At 56.6% G+C, this 16,994-nt stretch overlaps 1 protein-coding gene across 1 annotated transcript; it reads right to left on the bottom strand.

The window, feature by feature from the left end:
• Positions 1 to 689: 689 nt before the first annotated feature.
• On the bottom strand, positions 690 to 5,593 carry LBHD2 (LBH domain containing 2). Its single transcript, XM_025271239.3, has 4 exons — positions 5,294 to 5,593; positions 3,758 to 3,847; positions 2,101 to 2,257; positions 690 to 1,049 (listed from the first exon to the last, which is right to left on the bottom strand). The coding sequence occupies exons 2-4, from the start codon at positions 3,827 to 3,829 to the stop codon at positions 949 to 951; spliced, it is 330 nt and encodes a 109-aa protein (XP_025127024.3). The 5' UTR covers positions 3,830 to 3,847; positions 5,294 to 5,593; the 3' UTR covers positions 690 to 948.
• Positions 5,594 to 16,994: the final 11,401 nt, after the last annotated feature.

The raw sequence follows: 16,994 nt of genomic DNA on the forward strand, positions 1-16,994 counted from the left end.
TGGCCAAGGGCAGGGGGCTAGGTTGGGGTGATGGGAGAGAGGGTGGCACACCTGGACAGTGAACCCAGGCAGTGATCAGGTTTCCGCACCCCAGGTCCACCCTGACCAGTCAGCAGAGCCAAGAAGCCCTGTCGCTGGACCCCTCGGAGGGACAGGCCCCTCATGTGGCTCAGGAAGAGGTGCTACCCAGTCTCCCACATGGACTGTCTGGCTGGCTGGGTAGGTAGGGGCTTCCCAACTTCAGGGGTCCTGCGCTAGTTGAGGCCAGCACTAGCCTCAGGCACCTCAGTTTCCTCATCTGTACAATGGGACTATGCAAGATTCAACCTGGGACAGGGCACCCCACCCATGTACCATTCCTGTGACCTACTGCACCCAGAGTGGGTAAGGGGTGACAGGACGAGTCCTGCCCTCAGGGGCCAGCCAGGACTGGAGGCCCCAAGGAGAGGTGGGGAGGCCACCTGGAGGACGCTGGTCTCAGCCTCAGCTGAAGCGGGGCGGAGGGTCTCGGCAGGGCACCAGAGGAGCGGACACGACAGCCGCATCAGCCACCCCCACGTCCAGTGTGGGACACCCAGTGGTCACTCTGGTCTGGCAGCCTGGGCTCTGAGCAGAGACCCTCGCCTGGAAGGCCACTGGCAGGATCCAAACTGTCCTCAGCCCCTGGAATCCCCACCCAGTGTGCCCACTGACCACCAGGAAGAGCCTTTATTTGTGCTTCCCTCCAGAGAAGCAGGAGGGGTGTGACCCAAACCCTGGGCCGTGGCCAGGAGGGGGCGGGGGGGTGGGCGGTGGACCTGGTGAGGCAGGAGGGGTGGTGGTCGGCTGTGCCCACTGGGTGCCCGGGCAGGCCCAGGCCTCTTGAAGGGTCAACCTAGCCCCTCTGGGGCAGAGGCCCCCTCTCAGCTGTCAGAGCCTGGCGACGGCAGGATCCGGCCGGTCCTTGTCCTACGGCTGGGCGCAGGGGGCCTGGCCCGTGGAGTTGGCATGCTCGCCATTGGCGTCAGCTGGAGCCTCCCCCGGTGCTCCTGGTGGACGTGGTGAGGGGGCTGAGGAAACATGCAGGCCTCCGTGTCGGCAGGGCAGGCATTTCTGACAGGTTTGCCAGGAGAGGTGTGAGAGTGGGCAGGCCACAAGCTCCCTGCCGGTGAGGGGGCAGGGGGGGTCACTGGGTGCGCGGTTCCCAGTGCAGGGGGAGGGCAAGACCAGGCTTCAGGAGCAGGAGAACCTTGAGCCCCGGCACAGCTACCAGTTCGGGGGTGGCCGACTGGGTGGAGACCCAGGGTCCTTCCCAGACCCCAGGTCTCAGTGGTTACCCAAGGGGCAGGCCCCGGGCAGACCCGCCGGAGGTTGAGGGGACTTTTGGGAAAGGTGGCGGTTAAGGTGCAGACAAGCTCTTCTGGGCCCAAGCTCGGGGAGCGGCAGACCACGAGGGCTGCAGGGCTGGGCCAGGGGCCGACGGCGGAGGAGAAGAGGGCAGGCAGGGAGGAGCAGCCCCATCTAAGGCCGAATCCCCCGGGACTGACCCTTTGGGGCTCAGGGGAAAAAACTGCCCAGGGCACGGCTCACCCCTCGAGCACCCTCCCCGGGGGCCCGGCCGGCTATTTCTCCTATGCGGCAGACTGGCTCCTGGCTGATCCCTCTCCTGCCCACACATCCTCCTCCCAGAAACCTCCATGGCCCTGGCAGCCCCTTGGCCTTTAACCAGGGCACCCACACCAGGACAGAAGCCTGCCACCAGCTTCTGCACCCCTACCCACCCCGCCTTGCACCCATACCCTTACCCCTTCCAGGCCCTAGTGGGCAATGCACACTTGTCCCAAAGGTGATGAATCGTGAGAGGAAGGGGAAAGGGGCCAGGACCGGGTGTTGAGAGGTGAGAGCAAGGGTGCACCTGTGTGCCAGGCCTGGGGACACACCTGGACGAGGGAGACGCCTGTGCAGATGGTGGGGAGGGTGGCAGGGAAGGCCAGGCCAGGCAGTGCCCAGGCGGCAGAAGCTCACGGGGCGGGTGGATGGGTGGGGTGCAGGCTGGCTGGAGGGGTGGAGGACCGGGTGTCGGACCTCTCTCGGGATCCCTACGGGCCGCCCCTCACTCACCAGCAGCAGCCTGGCTCTGTGCAGACCCCCTCTGGGAGCCCTCTGGAGGCCAACGCAGCTCCCCGCTCTCCACCACACCCAGCTCGCTGGGCTCCACCACGATCGAGGGCAGCCACTGGCCCAGCCGAGGGCCCTTCTCCCGGGCACCCACCATAGCCTGCAAGGGGAGTGGGCAGGGGGTCAAAGCAACAGCAGGCCTGAGCTCCCCACGGCCTGCCACACCTGTCCTGCATTGTCCATGGGATCCCCCAGAGGGTCGCGGCCTTCCCCCTCCCACCCCTGGAGCTGGGGCGCTCAGCGCCAGGGCCACACAGATCCCACCTGGGCTCGGCCCTTAGGCCCGTTTCACAGAAGGGCCTGTTGTGTGAAAGGCCAAGTTCACACAGTGAGCAAGCTCAGGGCATTTGCGCCTTCCCGGCAGGCAGCCTCCCACATCCCGCCGGGCCCCTTCCTGGGGTCTCTCTTACAGGCCCTTGGCCTCCTCCCAGCTCAGGGGAGCTGGGAAGCTGTTGCCATGGCAACCTGAGCAACTTCTCCGGGCTCATTGTTCAGTGCCCACAAGAGCGTGCGGGGGCTGCCTTCCCAAGCCCTCCTGGAGCCCTCGGCATCTCCGCCTCCCATTCAAGGCCTTCCAAGGTAGAGGCCCCGAGGCGCCCTGTGCTGCGCGCAGACCTGCAGCCCTGACTCTCCTGCGCCAACCCACCTCTGTGCCTTTGCTCCAGTCGGTTGGGCTGGTCCCCAACCTCTTACCCAAAAGGCCGGCTGCTTGTGCACTCTGCCTTCCCCAAAGGCATGTCGAGGTGGGGAAGACACAGCTGGCAGGACTTTGCTAAATGGCCCTCGCACCTCCCCGCCCCCTGCCCAGCAGAACCATCTGAACACGTGTTTCAGTGCACTGTCTGGTCAGCCTTTGAACAAAGTACCACAGAGATCCTGAAGTGTGTCACTAGTCTGGGACTTCTGTGGGATCAGAGAGACAAGACCAGCGACCCCACCATGGCCCAGTGACTGGATCTCCTGGGCCCCACTGCTGGTCTTGCCTGTCCAGGGGCTCCTCCCTGCCCCCACCCGGAACCCTCTTTCCACCAACCCTGCCAGTCTCCTTCCTGCCCTCCTCCCGGAAGCCCTGCCGGGCCCCACCCAGGGCCACTCCTCTGCCCAGATGGTACGGGAAGATCTGCCAGTGGAGTTTGGTGTCCAGCCTCTCCATCCGCCCCCCACCCCCTGCCAGGAGGGCAACCCCAGGTTCCAGACAGGCCCTCGTACAGCTCTGGGCTGGGCCCCCTCAGTGGCCCGCTGGCCCCGACAAGGAGAAGAGCCCAACTCCAGACTCAGAGCGGCAGGCCTGGGCCTCTTGGGCAAGAACCTCCCTTGTTAGCTCCATCAACACCTTCTGGAGAAGCTGAGGCAAGAGCAGGAGACCCTGGCATGGCCTCACCCAGCAGAGAGCAGAATGACCTTGGCGCAAGCCCTGGGCTCCCCAGGGCTGGCTGGGGTGCTCCCTGAGTCAGGAGAGCTGGGCCTTCAATGACTGCGTGCATCAGACTCCTGCGGAGGGGCAACCACCTCCCCCACCCAGATGGGTAAACTGAGGCACGTGCTGTCACAGGCCAGGGCTTGAGAGCGGCAGACGGCAGGTCCCCAACCACACACGTACCTCTGCTGCCGGGCCTCCGGCCTCTTTGTCTGGGCCCAGCTTGGGCGCGGCAGCGGGCTGGGGGCCACTCATGCTGCAGCCGCCGTCCAGCTGCATGGAAACAAGGAGCAGAAGCAGGGTGCATGTTAGGGCCCGGATGTAGCGCCCCATCCACTCCTGGAAGCCCCAGACTGCCCCAGCCCGCACCCACCCTACCCCAGGCCCACAGCCACTGCCCAGGCTGGGCCTCCACCGCTGCGGCTGCCCGCCCAAGCCACCATCAGGGAGGCACTGGACAGGCCCCACGTCGGGGGCCCTAGGCTGCAGCAGGAGGGTCCACTCCTCCCTGAGAACAGACACCCCACACACACACCCGAGGCCCCGCCTTCAACCCCCACAGCTGAAGGGAGACTGACCCACTGCCTGCCTGTGGCCACTTCCCCTCAGGCCAGGCCCAAGCGCCAGGGAGCCCGGCCAGAGACCACACAGCGAGGGTGCTGGGAAGAGGGGCCCTGCCAGGACTGCTGGGCACCAGACTAAGACGTTCCACCTGCACCAGGCTGGGCTAGGTCTGGCGGGCAGGCAGCTAACTTGGGCACTGGCTGGGAGGCAGCAGGAGGCCTCCGACAAGGGGCAGGAGTGCTGGGAGGGCGCTGGACAGAGGGAGGGCGCTGGCCAGCCGGCTGCAAGGCTCCCGATGCCCTGCTGGTTGTGGGGGAGGGGTGCTGTGCACACCCAGCAAGAGGTGGGGGGCAGCTATTCCAGGAAATGAGTTCCTTTGACCAAAACCCAGCTTGGGTCAGCTCAGGTCCCGCTGGGACCCAGGGATTCTGGGGAGTGGGGGGTGGGCCACGTGCAGCCCGGGGCCTCCAGGGCAGTGGTCAGCCAACATACCCACCCGAGCCTCCACCGAGTCCCAGAGCACGTGAGAGCCCTCCCCCAGCCCCAAGGCTCCGGGTCACCCCTTCCTGGGATTCCACCCCAGGATCCCAGAAGCTCAACTGGAGCCCAGGGCAGCCAGGACCAATCCCAGGAAAGTGGACTCAGAGATCCAGATGCGAGAAAAACCAGAGGGAGACGCAGAAAGAACCGCGCGGGCCACAGAGAGGACAGAGGGATGACAGAACTAGAGGGCGAGATTCAGAGAGACGACAGAAAGAGGTGAGAGGTGATGGAGACGCAGGAGGAGAGAGGGCGGCTGATGGAGACAGACGGTGGAGCCAAGGGGGCGGCGGGCAGACGCCGGAGGGCTGCCTCCCCGCAGCCTGGCACCAGGGGCCCCTGCCAGTGGGGCATCCCCGCAGCGAAGGCTCGGCCACCCACACCTGCAGCGGCGGCCAGGTGTGGCGGGCCAGCCCGCAGAGACGCTGCTCCAGCCCAAAGCCCGGCGTTCGGCAGCCAAGGGCTGGCTGTGGTCCCCACACCTCCCCTTCTCCAGGGAGCGCCGACTCAAACACACTCCTCGCCCCTTCCTGCTCTCCCAGACACCGCGAACCGTGGGGCGTGGGCCGGACGAGGGTGGGAAGCGGGCGCGCCCCGCGTCTCGCTCACACTCACCGCCAGCGGGTGCTCGCGCGGGGCCGGCACTGTCTGCTCGGCCGCTCGCCGGTCCGCCCGCCCTGGCTGGGTCCCCGCCTTCCTCCCGCGCGCTCTCCGCCCACAGGCGCTCCCTCGCCCGGCCCCTCGTCCACACTTGCGCACCCAGGTCCAGCTCCCAGGTAGCACCCTGCGCCATCTCCCCCCTTGCCAAAACCGCAGCCCCCCAGAACCTGATCCTGGTCACTCGAGGCACACAGCCTCAAGTTTGAGGTTCCGGAATTCGAGGGGGTGGAATTCAGGGTGACTAGATACATCAGAGCAAGGACACCCTCCAGTTGGAAGGAGGAGTGTAGAGGACAAGGACCACACTCGAGTGTGAGGGCCAGTGTGTGTGTGTAGGGAGAGCGTCACCACACCAGTCCCCTCTTCATCCCTGATTCCAGTCCCCCAAAGGGACAGTCTCATTCAGCCCAGCGTGTAGACCTGACACCTGAGGCCAGGATGCACGCCTGTTGGTCCACCCAGCCTTCCACCATCCGCACCTCACATCCACCATCATCTACCCAACATCCAGCACCCAGCCCACACCCACAATCCACCATTCAGCATCTGCTACCCAGGCACTGTCATCTACTATGCCCATCTATTCATGTCTCTTCTACCATCCAATCACCATCCAACCACCAGCCAACCTCAGCCATCTGCCATGCGTCTCCCACCACCAATAAACCACCAACTGTCCCATACAACCCACCACCTGACTTCCACCGTGCAAGTTCCATCCACCATGCATCCATCCACAGTTTGTTGTGATCCACACAATCAAAGGCTTTAGCATAGTCAGTGAAGCAGAATTGGATGCTTTTCTGGAATTCTCTTGCTTTTTCTATGATCCAACAGATGTTGGCAATTTGATCTCTAGTTCCTCTGCCTTTTCTAAATTCAGCTTGAACATCTGGAAGTTCTCAGTTCATGTACCGTTTAACTCTAGGTTGGAGAATTTTGACCATTACTTTGCTAGCATGTGAGATGAGTGGGTTTGTGCTGTAGTTTGAACATTCTTTGGCATTGACTTTCTTTGGGATTGGAACAAAAACTGATCTTTTCCCATCCTGCAGCCACTGCTGAGTTTTCCACATTTGCTGGCATATTGAGTGCAGTACTTTCACGGCATCATCTTTTAGGATTTTAAATAGCTCAACTGGAATTCCATCACTTCCACTAGCTTTGTTTGTAGTGATGCTTCCTAAGGCCCACTTAACTTCACACTCCAGGATGTCTGGCTCTAGGTGAGTGATCACACCATCGTGATTATCTGGGTCATGAAGATCTTTTTTGTACAGTTCTTCTGTGTATTCTTGCCACCTCTTCTTAATATCTGCTGCTTCTGTTAAGTCCATACTGTTTCTGTTCTTTATTGTACCCATCTTTGCATGAAATGTTCCCTTGGTATCTCTAATTTTCTTGAAGAGATCTTTAGTCTTTCCCATTCTGTTGTTTTCCTCTATTTCTTTGCATTGTTCACTTAGGAAGGCTTTCTTATCTCTCCTTGTTATTCTTTGGAATTCTCCATTCAAATGGGTATATCTTTCCTTTTCTCCTTTGCCTTTCACTTCTCTTCTCAGCTATTTGCAAGGCCTTCTCAGACAACCATTTTGCCTTTTTGCATTTCTTTTCCTTGGGAATAGTTTTGATCACTGCCTCCTGTATAATGTTATGAACCTCCGTCCATAGTTCTTCAGGCGCTGTCTATCAGATCTAATCCCTTGAATCTATTTGTCACTTTCACTGTAAGGGATTTGATTTAGGTCATACCTGAATGACCTAGCGGTGTTCCCTACTTTCTTCAATTTAAGTCTGAATTTTGCAATAAGGAGTTCATGATCTGGGCCACAGTCAGCTCCTGGTCTTGTTTTTGCTGACTGTATAGAGCTTCTCCATGTTCGGCTCCAAAGAATATAATCAATCTGATTTCGGTGTTGACCATCTGGTGATGTCCATGTGTAGAGTCTTCTCTTGTGCTGTTGGAAGAAGGTGTTTGTTATGACCAGTGCATTCTGTTGGCAAAACTCTGTTAACCTTTGCCCTGCTTCATTTTGTACTCTAAGACCAAACTTGCCTGTTACTCCAGGTATCTCTTGACTTCCTACTTTTGCATTCCAGTCCCCTATGATGAAAAGGACATCTTTTTTTTGGTGTTAGTTCTAGAAGGTCTTATAGATCTTCATGCTGCTGCTGCTAAGTTGCTTCAGTCGTGTCCAATTCTGTGCGACCCCATAGGCAGCAGCCCACCAGGCTCCCCCATCCCTGGGATTCTCCAGGCAAGAACACTGGAGTGGGTTGCCATTTCCTTCTCCAATGCATGAAAGTGAAAAGTGAAAGGGAAGTCACTCAGTCGCGTCCAACTCTTCGCGACCCTATGGACTGCAGCCTACCAGGCTCCTCTGTCCATGGGATTTTCCAGGCAAGAGTACTGGAGTGGGGTGCCATTGCCTTCTCCGATAGGTCTTCATAGAACCATTCAACTTCAGCTTCTTTGGCATTAGTGGTTGGTACATAGACTTGTATTGAATGGTTTGCATTGGAAACGAAACAAGATCATTCTGTCATTTTTTAAGACTTCACTCAAGTACCACATTTCAGACTCTTTTGTTGACTATGAGAGCTACTCCATTTCTTCTAAGGGACTCCTGCCCACAGTAGTAGATATAATGGTCATCTGAATTAAATTTGCCCATTCCAGTCCATTTTAGTTCAGACTGGTTCAAAATTGTGAAAGGAGTACATCAAGGCTGTATATTGTCACCCTGGTTATTTAACTTATATGCAGAGTACATCATGTGAAATGCTGGGCTGGATGAAGCACAAGCTGGAATCAAGATTGCCAGGAGAAATATCAATAACCTCATATATGCAGATGACACCACTGTTATGGCAGAAAGCAAAGAGAAACTAAAGAGTCTCTTGATGAAGGTGAAAGAGAGTGAAAAAGCTGGTTTAAAACTCAACATTCAAAAAACTAAGATCATGGATCCAGTCCCATCACTTCATGGCAAATAGATGGGGAAACAATGAAAACAGTGATAGACTTTACTTTCTTGGGCTCCACAATCACTGCAGATGGTAACTGCAGCTGTGAAATTAAAAGGTGCTTGCTCCTTGGAAGAGAAGCTATGACGAACCTGCTGCTGCTGCTAAGTCGCTTCAGTCGTGTCTGACTCTGTGTGACCCCATAGACGGCAGTCCACCAGGCTCCCCTGTCCCTGGGATTCTCCAGGCAAGAATACTGGAGTGGGTTGCCATATAGACAGCATATTAAAAAACAGAGGCATTACCTTGCTGACAAAGGTCTGTATAGTCAAAGCTATGTTTTTTCCCTGTAGTCATGTATGTATATGAGAGCTGGACCATAAAAAAAGCTGAGTGCCGAAGAATTGATGCTTTTGAACTGTAGTGTTGGAGAAGACTCTTGGGAGTCCCTTGGACACCAAGGAAATCAAACAAGTCAATCCTAAAGGAAATAAGTCCTGAATATTCACTGGAAGGACTGATGCTAAAGCTGAAACTCCAATACTTTGGCCACCTGATGGGAAGAACTGACTCGGGTGAAAAGACCCTGATGCTGGCAAAGATTGAAGGCAGGAGAAGGGGATGACAGAGGATGAGATGGTTGGATGGCATCACTGACTCAATGGACATGAGTTTGAGCAAGCTCCAGGAGATGGTGAAGGACAGGGGAGCCTGGCGTGCTGCAGTCCATGGGATCAGAGTCAGCAACAACAAAATGTATCCATCCATTCACCACCACACCCACCACCTACAAGCATCAGTACACCAGGAAAATACCCTTCAGTCCTAATAATTCACCATCCATCTACCCACCATCACTGACTATCTAACAGCTTTCCATCAGTGTTTAACAACTGTCTATCCATCCATGGGTGATTTACTCCTTCCCCACGTATCTGGTTCTCAGTCACTAATCTCCGGCTGCTGTCCATTTGCCTGAATTTATTCACCACTCACCCATTAGCCTCCAGCCGGTCAGTCACAGTTTGTTGTTGTTTGCTCACTAATCTTGTCTGACTTTTTTCGACCCTATGAACTATAGCCTGCTAGGCCCCTCTCTCCATGGGATTTCCCAGACTAGAATTCTGGAGTGGGTTGCCATTTCCTTCTCAAGGAGATTGTCCCAAACCAGGGATCAAACTCTGGCATTGGCAGGCGGATTCTTTGCCACTGAGTCACAATCCATCTATCCACAATTCAGTCACCAGTCACGCCCCATCCCTAACCCATTCATATGTCTATGAGCCACCATCTACCATCCACCCACTTCTTATCTCTGTTCACCACCCATCTATCCATTCATTGCCCATCTCACACTATCCTCTATCCATCCATACATCATCCAGCCATAATTCATTATTCATTCAAAACCCATTCATGTATCATCCACCATCTATCCGTATTCATCCATTCTAGAAGAATTCATCAAGTGCCCTCTGTACACCAAGCATTATTTTAGATGCTGGGGACAGAGCAGAGAGACAGCACTGAGATCCATCCACCATTACAAACCACCCAGTAATTATCTGCACATCATCCCCCATTCATTATTCACTACTCACTCAATACCATCTTCATTTATCATCCATTCACCACCCATTTGCCATCTACCAATCTTCCTCCCTCTATACATTAAACCATTGACTTATAATATGCTGCTGACCACCTACCATCCATCTGCAATCTCTCCACCATCTTCCCATCCACCATTCAGCTTTCATGCATCCATATTCCAAGATGTATCTGTCATTTAGCCGTCATTCATTCACCACCTAATTGACATCTCTCTGTCCACTATCCACCTTCCATCTACATGTCCACAGCACACAACCCATTATCTGCTGACCCAGCAACCATCGATTTATTTGCCATCCATGCACCATTCAGCCACCATTTACTTCTCTACCATTCACGGTCCATCCATCAATCATGTATCCATTCACATGTATGTATTAATACCATCTAGCCATCCATTCTCTGTGGCTTAGATCCTTGACCAGCATCCCCTATTTATCCTCCATCCATCCATAATCCCGTGATTCAGTTATTGAACAAGCATCCACCACTCACCACTTATTGCCTATAATGCACTATCTATAGATTATTTCAGTATAAATCAGTCCCAATTTAGTGTCCAAGTTCACCCGCCCTCCATCTATCAATCTATCCACTCATTATCACTTAAGTACCATTATAGCTGCATCCACCATCCACCATCTTCTGAGCATCAGCACCAGGATCTACCATGCTTCCAGCCCCCAGCCAACCACTATCTGTACACCAGCCTCCCACCCATACACACTTTCTGCCTCCGTCATCCATCCCTTAGCTCACCTCCCCATCCAGTCATTCATCCCCCACCAGCCATCTATCCACTGAGTGACTTACCCATCCATCACTCTGCCATGCATTTGTCTATCATCCTTATATTTGTGTTATCCATACACATAAATATGAGTAAATCTTTCTCACTTCTCTTTTTCCACCACCCATCTCCTCCCTTCACCCATTCACTCGTCTTCTGTCCATGCATTCATAAACTAAGATTTATTTATTAATAACTGTTAATATTAAACATAAATATTAAACACTTATTACTCAGTGCTAGTGCGGGATTCTGGAATCATCAAGATGAAACAGATCCCATCTATATTCAGTCTGATGAATTCAGTCTGATGGTTCAAAAAAGGGAAATGTTACAATAGCCAAGACATAGAAAGAACCTAAATGTCCATCAACAGAGGAATGGATAAAGAAGACGCACACACACTCACACACGTGTGCACATGCTAAGTTACTTCAGTCGTGTCCAACTCTGTGCAACCCTGTGGAGTGTAGCCCACCAGGCTCCTCTGTCATGGGATTCTCCAGGCAAGAGTACTGGAGTGGGTTGACCAAGCCCTCCTCCAGGGGCTCTTCCCATCTCAAGGATCAAACTCGTGTCTCTTACATCTCCTGCATTGACAGGCAGTTTCTTTACCATGAGCACCACCTTGGAAGAACATATATATATACTGTGGAGTACTACTCAGCCATCAAAAATAATGAAATAATGTAATTTGCAGCAACATGGATAGACCTAGAGATTATATACTAAGTGAAGTAAGTCAGATAGGGAAAGGGAACGTCATATGATATCACCTATTTGTGGAATCTAAAATACAATACAAATCAACAGAGGTGTGAAACAAAAATACAGATACAGAGAACAGCCTTGTGTTTGTGGGGGTGGGGAGGGAGGGACTGGGAACTTGGAGTAGCAGAGGCGATTATTACATCTGGGATGGAGAAACAAGGCCATACTATGTAGCACAGGGAACTACAGTCAATGTTCTGTGACAGACCATGGTGAAAAAATATATATATGCCATTTCCTTTCCCGGGGATCTTCCCGACTCAGGGATCAAACCTGGGTCTCTGCATTGCAGGCAGACGCTTTACCGTCTGAGCCACCCTGCTGCTGCTGCTAAGCCGCTTCAGTCGTGTCCGACTCTGTGCGACCCCAGAGACGGCAGCCCACCAGGCTCCCCCGTCCCTGGGATTCTCTAGGCAAGAACACTGGAGTGGGTTGCCATTTCCTCCTCCAATGCATGAAAGTGAAAAGTGAAAGGGAAGTCACTCAGTCGCATCCGACTCCTCACGACCCCATGGACTGCAGCCCACCAGGCTCCTCCGTCCATGGGATTTTCCAGGCAAGAGTACTGGAGTGGGGTGCCATTGCCTTCTCTGCCACCCTACCATGCTATATATATATATATATATTTATTCATCTGGATATCTGGGTCACTTTGCTCTACAGAAGAAATTAACACAACATTGTAAGTCAACTATACTTCAATAAAATAAAAAATTTTAAAAAAATGGACCAGGTCAGACAGAGAATGATCAGTGTAAAAATGTATATTGTGTCCGAATCTCGGTGTGTCCCCCCTCTGGCCATGGGGTGGCCGCCGTAGCTCTTTGCACAAGTTTCCAAAGAGGAGGCCCAGGGAGACGGCGTCAGGGCAGGATCAGCAGAGGCCTGATCTGGGCAAGGCGGCTGCAGCACGGGCCGCCTGATGACGTGGGTGAGAAAAGAGGTGAGGTGCGAAAAGCGGTCAGCAGAGACGATGCGATGCTGGGAGGAGCAGCCGAGGGACTGGTCCCTGATGACAGCAGGGAGCTCTGGGAGGGTTTTAGGCAGGCAGGCCTCCTAGTCAGCTACGTGCTGAGACGGGACCCCCATACACACATCCACCTCCTCACTGGACAGAACTTGAACCTCAAGGATGGTGGGTGCTGTTTTAGGGTCATGAAGCAATGCTGGGGCAGGCTCTGGCTGCAACCACAGCATCACAACACCCTGGCACCCTGTGTCAGGAGAGTGCCTGCTGGCATGCCCCCGCCACCACCCTATCCCCCAAAAGGCCATGTCACTTCCTTTCCACCTGGGCGGGATTTTCTCTCCCTCCTTGTTAACGAGGATGTCAGCTGTCACCCAAGGTGCTGCCTTTCACCCAAGGTGTTAGCCAACAAGGGCTCCTAAGAGGGCCCTCGGGAGGTGCTCAGGGCCATTGAGGCTCCAAGCCCTGGTGGAGGAGCAGTGGAATGGGGACGGGGAGCCTCTTTAAAGACACACCTGGAGGCCCAGAGCTGAGCCCACAGCGGCCATCTTTGGGGCCGGTCTTTGCCTCCAGCGTCCACTTCTGCTTCTCCCCCTCCCTGCTGCCCTCCACGTGGGCCCTTCTCCACTAGGGACAGACAGATCTGGAGGCGGGAGCTGTGTGTCCCGGTGGCGCCCTGCCTTTGCTGTGTGCCCTTGGGAGGCCCTGCCTGCTCTGGGCCGTGGTGTTCCTGCCAATGCAGTAAGAGAATGTTGTGCAAATGAAGAGTAAGGACCAACCATCCCTGAGGCTCCCTGGCCTCGGAGAGGCTGCAGTTCTCCTCCTACCGGTCCCCTCCCCTACACGCACCCTCCAAAGCTTGAATGGAGGTGATGGCACCGCGTGGCTGGGGGCACTCAGAGTGGGTGGAGGCCTGGCTCTGGGACAGGGAGGCTTGCTCTTGGCGCCCTCTTGTGTCAATTCTGGAGTAAAACACCCCAGACCACAAAACAAGAGCAAAGGGAAATTCCGGTGTTAATTTAAAGTGAGCACCGTGGTCCAGGGCTTCCCTGGTGGTTCAGACTGAAGAATCTGCCTGCAATGCAGGAGACCCAAGTTCGATACCAGGGTTGGTAAGATCCCCTGTGGGTAGGGCAGTGGCTACCCACTCCAGTATTCTTGCCTGGAAAAGCCTGGCGGGCTACAGTCCCTGGGATCAAAGAGTCAGATACCATGGAGTGATGAACTCTTCACTCTCACCTTATTCCTATACTTTTTCTCAGGTGCTGATCCTCTGTGAGAAGCAGGACCGGGACGGAGTCCCTCTGCCCTCGGTGGGCTGCTGGGTGGAGGGTCCTAAGTAATGACCCCAAGGGAGGAGTGGACCGGCCCTGGGGATGGGTTGACAATGAGGCAAGAGACAGGTCCTCGCCGGAGCTGGAGGGAAGGGCCCTGAGGAGGGATTTCCAACTGTCTAGCTCCAACACTGAATCCCCAGCCCCTAAATTAGACTGGCTGACTGCACAATGTTTCTGGACGTTTCTCTTTAACGTAAACAATCTGATTTCAGCCTTTTAAATGCAGTTATAAGGGAATCACACCAATAGAGGCAGCCCCTGGAGGCACCGGCGCCCTTCCCTGCGGCTCAAGGTCCCCAGGAGCTGCCGATGTGGCCATCAGTCCCATCACAGCACCCCTCGAGGCCTGTGACGTGTCCACCCAGGCTGAGAGCCGCGCCAGGACAAGTGGGGGACAGATCCCCCGGGGACAAGTGGGGGCTGGGGGAACCTGTCCTCCCAGCGAAGCTGCAGTGGGGATGGGTGGGGGGGACCCGGGCCTGCCTCCAGACCCGAGCTGCCCTCCTTGACCTGCACTGCGGCTGCCCCGAGCCTGAGCGGGGTCCGGGCAGGTTGGGGTCCTGAGACAGGCGTCCGCCGAGCAGGCCGACGGCCCCGAGGCTCTGGGGTGCGGGCGGGGCGGTCCTTGGGGCCGCGGGCCTTCTCTCGAGCGCGGGCTCCCACCCGGCTCCCTGCGCGGCCCCCGCTGCTCGCTTGTGGGCTTGGGGCCTGGCCCGCCTCCGACGGTGGGGGCGGGCGGCGGAGGAAGCGCCCAGCGCCGCCGGCCACGCGCTCTCGGCTTGGACGTGGGCTTCCCGGAGTCTGTCTCCCCGTCTGTCTCCGGGTCCCGGCCCCCGTTTCCCTCCACGGGGCGGGGCGGGGATTCCGGTTGCGGGAGCCAGAGCGGGGGTCGGGCTAACCTTCCTTCCTCTCTTAGCGCCGCCGCCCTGGCCCATCCGGAAAGACCGAGGCTCCGGGAGCGCGGGTCTCCTGGGAACCCGAGGCGGAGCCGCACGGGATCCAGGGCCCGGCGCCCTGACACCCCGCCCTCTGGCCGAGGAAGGGCTGGCTCCCTATTTCAGAGCCCTGGGGTGCTTGCTCGGCCCCCGCCCCCCACCCCCGACCCGCGCAGGGAGCTCCGCTCGGGAGGAGAGGGGGCGATTGGGGTCCGGCTCCACCGCCGTGCCTGGAGGACAGGTGACCTGCGACGGGGGTGGGGGGCGTGGGGGGGGGTGGCGGGGGGATGGAAGCGAGAGAGGCCACGGAAGAAGGGGAAGGCACCGCGGGCCAGGGGCGAAGGGACGCTGCGGGGGTCCAGAGCCCGGGCCACCGCGGTGCTGACTGAGGCCACCGCCGCAGGGGCCACCCGGTCATCCCGGCCACGGTGCTCCGCCTGCAGAAGGGACGGTGTTAGCGCCTGCCCCTCTTTTGCCTCACCACAATTCTTCACGCTGTCCGCAGGGCGAGGATGGGGTTGGGCAGGGCTCCTGGTCCTGGGTTTTAGTCTCTAGAGCCTCTCAAGGGCTCGCCCACGGCCAGGAACAGAGGGCAGCACGCAGCAGGCCTGCACCCCGGAGGCTCCAGGTCTTGCCCCACGTGGCCACCCCAGCTCAGCTGCAGTTTCTGCTTCACAGGTCAGGGGCAGATTGCTCTTCAGGTGCGTGTGTTCTACCTGGCTCAGGTGTGTCCGACTCTGTGTAGCCCACCAGGTTCCTTTGTCTGGGATTTTCCAGGGAGGAGTACTGGCGTGGGTTGCCATGCCCTCCTCCAGGGGATCTTCCCGACCCAGGGGTCCAACCTGCGTCTCTTACATCTCCTGCATCAGCAGGTGGGTTCCGCTAGTGCCACCTAGGAAGCCCAGCCGCGCTGGTCTACGAGCAGTGACTGTCCTGAGCCTGGTGTGTGCTTAGTTCCTAAGCTCAGTCTGACTCTGTGACCCCACGGATTGTAGCCCGCCTGGCTCCTCTGTTCATGGGATTCTTCAGGCAAGAGTGGGTTGCCATTTCCTCCTCCAGGGGATCTTCCTGACTCAGGGATCGAACATGCCTCTCCTGCGGTCCTGAGCCCCTTTGTGTAATAAACAGAAAGTTTAAAATCTGTGCCCTTTTATGCATGTACATGTTTGTACAGCACTGAAATGTTCTGCAAGTCCAGCGATATTCTAGCTGAGCCTGCCTGGCTCTTCCTGTGTACAAGGCACGGTTTGGTGCTTTGCCAAGCTCATGTAATCTCGGAAACCCTGTGAGATGGTATCTTATGACCTCATCCTACACATCAAAAGACCAGGCACAGAGAGGCTGAGGAACCTGCCCGGGGTCACAGAGCTGCGAGTCGGGGCTCTGCTTTGAGTGGGCACATGAGACTTGCTGCAAACCCCTGGGCTAGGCTGCTGTCCTGGTGTGTGGGGCTCGAGCGGGCAAGGCGGCACACCTCTCCCCACACATCCATTTAACACTGTTGGGCCACAGGCTGGTCGGGGCTGGCCAGTCCGGTGGGTCCTCCAGACATTGCAGCAGCCTGGAATCAAGGGGCTCAGACACCGAGACCAGAGACCAGAGACCAGAGCAGGAAATGGCTTGCCTCAGGGTTCCCACCACAGAACCCAAGCTGGGACTTGAGTCTTCCCAGCCCCTCCTGCCTTCCAAGGGGAACCCTGGAGTCCCCCTGCTTCCCCCCACCATCCCTGCCCCAGGGGCAACCAGTCACTGCGGGCTAACAGGATGGACATTAAGTCCTTGACCTTGTGGAAACTGCCCACTCCCGGCTCCCTCTCCTCAGTTTACTGGTTCTCCGGAGCTGGACTCTAAAAGCGACTACAGTGAGATGTCCCTGGCAGGCCAGTGGTTAAGACTCTCCGCTTCCGCTGCAGGGGATGTGAGTTCAATCCCTGATAGGGGGCTAAGAGCCCACAAGGTGCGCGGACAGAAAATTTAAAATTAAAAAAAAAAAAAAAAAAATAGCCCCGGAGTGACTGCCCCCGCTACTCGCCTGGGGGCAAAGCACTGACTGCCGGAGCAAGTCCTGAGCAAAACCGAGGTGGGGGCTGGTGGAGAGCAGGCGTGGGCCGGACTCCTTTCTGGAACCCAGCCCTGCAGGGTTCAAGGCCCGGAGGCCTGGCGGAGCTGCAAGCCCAGGCCCGGACACCGGTCTCCCCTCTCCCAACGCCACGCCCACCTCCGGCTGGTCCTTCAGCCGCGGGGCCACCGTTTCCTCCCGCGTCCATTCACCGAG

The sequence above is a fragment of the Bubalus bubalis genome, chromosome 20 (genome assembly GCF_019923935.1).
Source record: "Bubalus bubalis isolate 160015118507 breed Murrah chromosome 20, NDDB_SH_1, whole genome shotgun sequence".
NCBI classification, from domain to species: domain Eukaryota; kingdom Metazoa; phylum Chordata; class Mammalia; order Artiodactyla; family Bovidae; genus Bubalus; species Bubalus bubalis.